Source organism: Acanthisitta chloris, unplaced genomic scaffold (genome assembly GCF_000695815.1).
Source record: "Acanthisitta chloris isolate BGI_N310 unplaced genomic scaffold, ASM69581v1 scaffold3936, whole genome shotgun sequence".
NCBI lineage: Eukaryota > Metazoa > Chordata > Aves > Passeriformes > Acanthisittidae > Acanthisitta > Acanthisitta chloris.
Genome location: NW_008676356.1, coordinates 44,560 through 54,383, shown reverse-complemented (window position 1 = coordinate 54,383; position 9,824 = coordinate 44,560). Strand labels below are relative to the sequence as shown.

The 9,824-nt window shown below is 38.3% G+C and overlaps 1 protein-coding gene across 1 annotated transcript in view; it reads left to right on the top strand.

Annotated features, from left to right (window-relative positions):
* The window catches only part of FAT3 (FAT atypical cadherin 3), a gene marked incomplete at its 3' end in the record, with an annotated part of 253,079 nt that overhangs the window by 203,880 nt on the left and 39,375 nt on the right, over positions 1-9,824 (top strand). Inside the window, exon 4 of the mRNA XM_009076092.1 lies at positions 9,314-9,628. Coding sequence (XP_009074340.1) covers positions 9,314-9,628 — 315 coding nt within the window. The remainder of the gene's footprint in view (positions 1-9,313; positions 9,629-9,824) is intronic.

Below are 9,824 nucleotides of genomic sequence, written 5' to 3'. Positions count from 1 at the left end.
GGAAATTGCAGAATTCATCACCAAAATTGTAGCTGTACGGTGCATGTTCCTTCAATGACCAAATATCTTAAGAAATTTCCCCCACCCTGACTTGGGAACCTGGCATGCCTCTCCTCCTTTTGCTCTCTCCTCACCATCACTCGTTAACCATCTGCCTTTTGGGGGATTTTGTTTTCTTTCAGCAGTTCATTCTAAACCCTGATTATTTCAGTAGCCCTGTTTGTAGCACAGATGCACAAACAGTTTATTGGCGGATGAAGGTGGCTGCAAACTGATGACAGGGGAAGAACAAATGGCTGGAGGAGGAGCTGGAGACAGGGCTGGATGCATCTAAATCCGCTTTTCTGCAAGAGACAAGGTGGTGTCATCCCCTGTTAGCACAACCAAGTGCTGCTTGCTAGAGCAATTTAAACAAGAAAAAAAAGTGCTATCTTTCTTTTGAAAATGCTTGGTTCTGCTTCAAATAGCAGGATAGAATTTGAATGCAATGTACCTATAAAGTAAATAATTTAGGGAAGTGTAATGCATATCTTTCATCTCACTGCTGGCCAAATAAAAGTTTTACATCCTCAGTAATAATATTGTTTTGAGACTGACCATCAGAGATCCTCACCTAAGGATGTTTCATCCAAAATCAGAAGGCATTGACTGTTGGCATGACAAAAATTGTGTAGAAGTAAGTTTTTTATATTATAGTCTAGGACAGAAGATGATTATTTTCTCCGAAGACTGAAAGTTTGATCTGAAGTTATTGTTGTAACAGAAGCTACTGCCACAATATTTCTGAGGGCATGCAGAGCAAGCTGTTTCATACTATGCCTAATCTTATAAGACATTCAATGGCTTGTACCACATTTGCATGAGTCGGTGCTGCTGACTTACTGCAGAATAATTTGAGGGCTGTTGCCACACACCTGCACTGAATTCGAGAGTTTCTGCTAAAAGAGTTGCTGTACATTAATTCCCCATCAGTTTGAATATCTAGGGACCTGTGCTACAAACTGACACAGCTGCACACCCGAACAAGGATGTAAAGTATAGATCGTTGATTAGTTAACACCATGGTGACTGATACTACAGCTTGATTAAATTTTGGCAATATATCAGCATATATATTTGAGCACAGCATGTCTGTTGATTGTTAAGCATAAAATAAATTGTTAATATTAGGAAAATATCTTGGAAGCATGGATAACATATTGTGTCTTTGTTAATAGCCAGAATGTTTTCCTTACATGATTACACGTACTGACTGGTGTAGTATGAAAAAAATGAAACTTTGGGAATATGTGACAATCTTCATAATTTTTGGGAAACTGAAGAAGGTGTTTGGTTCCTGCTTATAGTGAAGATAGGAATCAGTTACTTTTGTGGATAGAAAATGAAGAGTAATTGAATATTTGAGTAAAGAGCAGTGCACTGAGCTTAGAAGTTGATGCACACCTCTTTTGAAGCTCAAAAACTGAGAGCTACAGTAAGATTTTGGAGAAGGGCATTATCTGTAGAGGTAGATCTGATAGAGGCGAACTTATCAATATTTAATCACAGGTCTTTCTTATCACAAGAAATGCAAAATCCATGAATGGCTGAAGTAGATATTCAGGTATGAATTGGATTAAAACTGACATAGAAAGTACAACTAGCATTAAACTGCATAAATATCTTAATTTGCAATCTTTGTGTTATTTAAAGCTTCTTGAAGTGAAATATTCTCACATTTTGACTACTTATTTTCTGTTCATAAAACTCTGATTGTAATCTTCACTATCAACAGGAGCTAAACACCTTCTTCAAAGTTTACTGTGAAGATAAATGGGCAACTTTTATCTTCTTTCTTGTTTAGAAGCTATGAGGATCGTTGTATTTCCATTTAGTGATAAGTTGTTCTAAAGAGGTTCTATATGCCTATAGTAATTAGTTTAAAGCAATTGCATATCAGTCTTTTTATTGTTTGTAAGGTGTCACCTGAAGATGGGTAAATGTTCTTGGATCTAGATATTATCAGAGGACAATTTGGAGTGTATTCTTCTCCTTTCCATTTTTTTTTCTTTATTATATATGTATGTAGCAAGATTCATTATTGTAGCCTCATGAGCAAAGAGAGGTAGCTTGTGATGTAGTCAAAAGACCTTTGCAGTTATTTGGAGATCAAGGTTGATGTTCTTGCTATGATCATCTCAAGTTTTTCAATCTTCTGGTTGCAAAATTTGCAAACTGCTCAACATGGCATATGATATGTGCAGTTTCCAAGTGCCACTTCTGGTGGTGATGTTATCACCTAGAAAGTCAGGAAAAATCCTAGCTGAGCAATGCAGTTTCTTACCAGATGATTTCTGCTGAATCCTAAGTGACTGAACACTACAGTTAGGCAGTAGAGGTAAAGATTTTCTGTGTTTAACTCCACCAGTGGAAGTAAGATGCACATTTGGACTTCTGAGAAGTGACTGGCTTAGAGTCATTTCTGGCAAAGTTTCATCTATTATTTGTCAAAAGCATATTATATCAGCTTGACATTCCTGAGGACTATAGTTTTCTTTTTACTTAATGAAAGGAAGGGGAAGATACTTTCTGAGATTGCCTAAAGGAGTTTCTGTTAACACATGTCAGGCTGCTCTGTTGTCCTGGGAATCTAATGGAGTAATGGTTGGTTCTGCACTTAGCATGTATTGATTGAAGAACACTATAAATAAAGCCTGATGCACAAAGGTTGCCAGGATCTCCAAACTGTAATGAACTTTAAAAGCAATGCCTGTGGAAAATAACTATTTTTTTTTTTAGACAGTCACTGTCAAGAGCTATGCAGATCCTTCCTTGTATTGCTGCTAAAGATTATGTATAAATTTTTAATTTCTGCACTTAGCATGTATTGATTGAAGAACACTATAAATAAAGCCTGATGCACAAAGGTTGCCAGGATCTCCAAACTGTAATGAACTTTAAAAGCAATGCCTGTGGAAAATAACTATTTTTTTTTTTAGACAGTCACTGTCAAGAGCTATGCAGATCCTTCCTTGTATTGCTGCTAAAGATTATGTATAAATTTTTAATTTCAGAGATTTTCCTTCCTTGTATTGCTGCTAAAGATTACGTATAAATTTTTATTTTTTTTGCAGAGACTTGTTTACTGTCTCTGTTTTCAAAAAGCTTGTACAATAAAAGTATGACACAGGATAAACGTAGTAGAAATAGCCGTAGCATTTTTGGACCTTTAAGTCACCCATTCTGATATTTCGTTCTGCCAGGTCCTTTGATTACCATCTACTGGTCTCAGCCTTGTGAGTCTAACAAAAGTTAAAATTTGAAGCCTCTAAGGCTTTCTTCAGTACACTTCTAATATTTAGGTTTGCACATACTACAGGGAGCATTTAACTCCAAATGGAAAAGCCTTCCTTCCTTCCTGTCTTTTGGCAATACAGCACTGAAATTACCTGATGTCATCATTAATTCTCAAATAGTTTAACAGACCACTATGCATCGTTTTCTAGCTTGAATGTGTCTGGAAGCCATTGACTTTCCTAATCAGACACCTAGACTGTTTATGTCAGTAATAATCTCTATTTAAAATGTTGTCTAAACTATTTATTTCTCATAGCTGACCAGAGTGAATTTATTATTTTTTTTTATGTCTGAAAAACAAGAATTCCCAGATTAGCGCATTGTAGAGAAAATCAGGAAGGATGGTTCATACTGATATGATTTGAATTCTTTCCTACAGGAAGTGTTTAAGTAATTTATCTTTTGGTACGCCACTACATTCTATGAGAATAAATTAAATAAGTACTGCCCACTTCTTCTCCACAGTTGCCAAATAGAGGATTAGAAAAAGAAGGGATCTAATTTGCTACAGCTAACTCAGTATTTGTGTTCAAATAAAAAAAATCCACTCTGCACATGGACATTTTTTCCTCTCCTAGTCTGTATATCTTTGAGCTACACTGCCTTCACTTTGTAGCAATAATCTGAAGTGTAGTTCAGTAGCAGCATACATTTCAGAAAAACATTTCCTTGTAAGAATTTAGCCACGAATTTAGTCTCCCTCTGAAGTAGGCAAAGATAGTAATTCAGTGCATTTGACTTTAAAGTTCCATTCATCCCTCGATGAGCTCTGCTTTATAATCTTTATTTCTCCTACTTGGGCTGAATTCCAGAGACTTACAATAAGGTATTGCGACTCGTTTACACATTGGCAGAAGAAACAAACCCATTAGTCACTAACAGCAGGGGTATGCCTCAGCTCTCCGGCTCCCTTTGATCATTTTTCTGTCTTCAGTAACTCAACCAGATTCTCCTTTCTACAGTTTTCTGAAGCAAAATTAGCATTTCTGGTTGGGGGAAGGGAGAGACTTTTACCTGAAAACCTCATTATGCACAGTCCTCTGATGAGGCACAAGCATCTCAACTCACTTTTTTTTGCATTAGGCAGTTATCACACGAACAAAAACAAACAAGCAAATATGACAACGTCAGCATTTTGCAATGCTAATGACAATTATGTGGCAGTTCTTCATAACTTAAAAATTGAATAGGCTGAGTACTTCCTCCTGCCAAAGAATGACATGGAAGAAGATTATTGTTCTTCTTGAGTCTTGATAACTCACATTAAACACCTGCTGATTGTCTTGTACTTGTTGAAGTAAAATCCCTGCTAGCTACCCTCTCCAGCTGAGTTAATAATTATCTTGGAAGTCATGAGCTTTTGTTAATGAGACCCAGTATTGTGCTTTTAATTCAGGAAGGTGGTCCTCACAGATGTATTCTGAAAAGATTCAAGAAATACACCTTCTGCAATTAAGTGTTACAGTTCAATTCATAGCAGGACTGATTGTCTCAAGGCAAAAGTACTTTTGTCACCATCATTGAGGTCTACTGGACTGATGCTGTGTTTAGCCGAAACTTGCATGGTAGGTATCTTCTCCATGCTTTCTCCATGGTCATAAAAAGGAGAAATTCTCATATCTAACATTCCATCTGTTGTATGTTAACAGTCAGTGTTGACCTTGGTTTTCACCAAGAAGGTCCACTGCTATGGAAATCTCTGTAGATGATCTTTGGACTTGAACAGAAACATGAATATCTCTCAGTCCTGTGGGAAAGGGAGTGTTAATGTCTATAGATTAAACCTACTGAAGTAGATCCTGCAGAAGTGGAAATTGTTTTACTTGGATTTTGTAAGTTCTGTTATTACCCTGAATTTTTCATACTCTGCAGAAGGAGATACTTTTATGCGTTTTTCTCAAAAAATACTTGTCTGAGGTAAGTACAGGGAATTTGAGGAGGCCTTGTCCTGATCCATCCGGCTGAAGGAAGCACTGTAAAGGATGTGTCAATGTTGTTACTCTAGCAAAGATGTTTTCAGACATATACCTCTATGCATATTGGCTGGCATATTTCAGTTGAGTGATAAACTTACATTAGGCTGTAAGAAAACAGCAGCGATGCTTAGGATTTCACCATGAAAGTGGTATATAAACGTCATGTTATTCTTGTCTGTTGCATTCAAACACTATTAGACAGGTCATCACTTTCCTTTTAAGACATTCCACCCTTGCCGAATGAACCAACTCCTTGTATGTTTGCTCGGAGAGTCCAAATTCAGCTGCTTTCATGGTCATATTCCAGCTTTGGGAGGTCCTGTCCTCCCTTTGGGCTGTCTTGTCACAGCATGAGCAGCAGTGTCTAACCAGAAGTACAGAGGGGAAAGTAGCTGCCCAGTCTGTCTCAGCTTGCACATGATCAAGCAGGAGCTTGTCTGTGGCAGTTGGGTCTGGATATCAAACTTGGCAGGTAGACTGAAGAAGGTGTTCAGCATTTAGGAAAGCACATGCTGACCAAGTAGCTGTTCCTCATCTCCTTTAGGAAGCTATAATTTTGTTCCTTAATATTTCCTCATCTTGATTACTAGAAGACTCACCTCCTGTTTGGTTTTTGGTGGCACATCATGGCAAGCATATATTGAGACAGTCTGTCATTCATCTGTTTCACCTTTATACTCTGGTTTTTTCCCCCTAACACATCCTCTGCAGGTCTCTAAACAAAAGAAACTCACTGGTCCTAATTTTCAGCCTCTCTCCTGCAAGCTCTCCTGTGTCTTGCACATCTGCCTTTCACATTTCCAGAGATACCAGCTGTGAATTAGCTTTCGTATCTTTGTCCTATGAACGTCCCAACCTCCCTTCCCTCCCTGGTTACTTTTCACTGTAATTTCCAGCTGCTTAAAGGTTTTGCTGAGAATTATGGTAATGTTTGAATCAAAATTGCCTTGGTTAGTGGGGCCCCTAAGTGCTGATGTGATACTGTCCTGATGGAAATGGTATTTGCAGAGCGATGTGCTGAACGACCCCCTCTGGTCCTCCCCATTTTTGTCTGGGAACAGTTTTGAACTGGCAGCAGTTTCTTGGTTTGTTTTAGTGCGTTGTCATGGTGGGTTATTCCTGTAGGGCAGAGGAAATTTTTGCAGCTCTTTTACCTTGTTTGTAGCAGGAACTTGAAAAGCCAGGCTGGGGTCAGGCTGATACAGCAGAGGAGAAGGGTCAGCTGGGGTGTGGATTTACAGTTAGGGAAATAATCACATTACGGGTGTGGGTGAGGCTTAATTAATTAATTACATTCCTGCAAAAGAGAACTTCAGCTCCCATGCCTGGCACTCGGAGCTTATTGAGCAGAGCTGCAGCCAGTAATTTTCAAGTTTTGAGTGTCAGTCAGAGAGAAAGGCTTAGCTGGTACATAAAATTTTTCTCTCCGGGAACTTAAAGTTTTAGACTGAGTAGAACTGGCTAACTTGAGGCCTTCTATGTTAATTTTTGTTAATTAACTGGCATTTTGTGTTGTAGGCATTACTGTTTTCAGTTAGCTGTCAGCAAATTTTTTCAGTGCAACTTTAGTTTTATTGAATAGATTTCCCACAAGTTTTGGCTTGCAAATGCATGCACTTATTTACTGCCACAACACCATATTAGTCAGGATTTCAGCAGTAACCCTTCAAACTGTGAGACTGTATTGGTAAGACAGGAAGATGTTTCGCTTTTTGAGCGGTCTTGACTTAAGTAGGCTTTTTCCTCATAGTTGCTTGACTGTTTATACCATTCTGGTTTTCAGAGATTTTATTATCATTATTAGTTGCAAATTCTTTATCTCATGTGCATGCCTTTTTTGTAGATTACCACTAGCAGGTTGAAACAAAAAATACCTTTTTAAAAAAATAAATGTTCTAGATCTGCTCAGAAAACAAAGTATTCCAAATCTTGCTAATATTTTTTATGTAAGAACATTACCTGCTAAAAAAAGGCATTTTTTAAATTTTTTTTTAGCTCAGATTAGTGTGTCTCTGACTTTTTCTATGCAGTACAACAACTGCTTGGCATCCTTGATTATTTCATCTGTGGAGTCAGGAGAAATCTCAAAAATGGTTGTTCTTTGTTAACATGTGCTCTGGTTAACTTGGCCAGTTGCACGGGAGTAGAACAGAAATGGAGAGGATCAGCCTCTAAGTGGGGTAAAAGTTGTTTATTCCTGAAAATCCGTAATAGGAGAATTGGCAGAACTGGCTTTTTGTTTGCTTCGGGAGCTCTGAAGTTCTCCTGGAGCAGTGGAGAGGCTGAGGTCTCTGGTGATGCGACTCTCACAGAGTGGAAAGGCAGATTCACAGCCATGTGTGCAGCCTTTCAGTGTCATAAATGCTGTTTTGGGAAGTGTTGCTAGTGGGAACTGAATGGCTGACTACACTGGTAATGAGCTGCAGGTCCTCTGCCTGCACCCCCTTGCTGGTGACTGCCAGATGGCATATGGGTGGCTTTGCAGGATCCCTGTCCGGTACTCCACAGACAGTCATCTCCATCACAAGATGCTGATCCCAGCAACTGCTAATTACCAAACTCTGATAGTCTTAGGAAATAGGCCTGAGGCTGATATGTGTTGTTAGGGGAGGACAGGCATCACTTTCCAAATGGGTTATGGGCTGTTTCGGGGGATGTGACATTGCCATACCATTTGTTTTTCTGTAAATAAGTCATTTCAGTCCCTGTCAGGGCTGTCAGTCTGCTCCCTCCCATCAGTGTTTTGAAGTACAGTTAGGTAGAAGAAATGGAAAATGTCTTTTACCTTCCTTATAGAAAATGTGGATTTTCTGCTGATTTCACTATTAAATTGGAGTTACCCTAAGTTTAGGCTTCTTGTAGCAAGGATGGGACAATGCCAAGGGACATTATTCCCTGAAAATTTTGTTTTGCCTAAGGATTGGAATCAGGACTATATGATTTGAAAGGGAACACAGAAATTTATAAGGAAAAATAGAACATCAAGAAGTTAACCAATCGGTATGAGCAGAGAAGGATATGTAATATCTTGGCTCACTGTCATCAAAAATCGCTACTGTAGGATTTGGCATGTTAGCATATGTAGCTGAAAATGAAATTTGAACTTCTTTCATGCAAACAGAAATAACTTTCTGCCTTATTTCATTCTCATTAAAAAATGCAATCGAAATATTGAGGGAGAAGTTTGAAACATATTGATTTCATTTTGAGGGCATATTATTAAATCTCTTGAGGGCTTGTTGATCTTGAATCATTTCATTTTCATAGTGTCTCAGATTGAAAATTATTAGTAATTCTGTTTAAGTTGCAGCTAAATTACTAATTAAGTTTCATCTCAAGGATTTTATTTCTTATGTGTTTCTGGCAACACAGTGCACTCTTCACACAATGCAACAGAAACTTTTTGTTACCTGCCTTTCCGTGCCCCTTACAATCATATAAAGCAGGTTTGGAATTAATGAGCTGTCACATCTTGGGTAATCAATGAAAAGAACTGACAGAAATCCTTTTGTTGTTTAAGAAATTCCAAATAATTAATGGGAAAAAAGTGACAGAGGTTCTTTTAGGTTTTAAGAGGAAATGCATCTTTAAAATTCTTTGCATGATTGAAGAAACTATAAAATATTTTTGCAAAAAAGCAGACATCCTGCTTAATGGGTTAATTCCAGTTCTGTCTGCTGAGATAAACTTGCAGAATTTGAGATAAAAATTTTTGAGCTATTTTTTTGTGAAATAGCTTCCTAGTCTGCAGGTTCCCCATTCCAGACACATCTCAAGAGTGAAAAAATCTTCTGGATTCCTGGATTTGATGTTGTGGAAAAATTTGCATTAAGCACTGAGCATGTTTATAGTGAGCATGTCTTGCATACACAGAAGATTTTGTAAGCTGCAGGTTGGTTTTGGAGAGGGCAGGGTGTTTCCTTATGGTTTACAGGTCTTTTCAAATTTATGAAGTCCCATTGTAGCTGTTCAGAATGACCTCTACTGCTGTTCTTTTTCAGGTAACCATCTCAGATGGGGGCACATCTCCCAAGCAATCTTCAGTTTGGGTGGTGGTCCAGGTTCTGGATGAGAATGATAACAAGCCACAGTTTCCAGAGAAAGTCTATCAGATCAAGCTGCCAGAGAGGGACCGTAAGAAAAGAGGAGAGCCGATCTACAGAGCTTTTGCTTTTGACAAAGATGAAGGCCCTAATGCAGAAATCTCATACAGCATTGTGGATGGAAACGATGATGGGAAGTTTTTTATTGATCCCAAAACAGGGATGGTTTCTTCCAGAAAGCAGTTCACAGCGGGGAGTTACGACATCTTAACAGTAAGCACTCTTTCACTGACCTACAAAACCATGATCAGACCAATTTTTTTTTTAGAAACAGGCCCTCCTGTATAAAGAGTTATGTATGACTGTGTTTACTGCATGACCTATATGTAAGACCTGACTGTATTAAGAAATCTCGTATTCACATACAACTACTGCCAAAAGAGTTGAGTCTGAGAGATGATTCATGCTG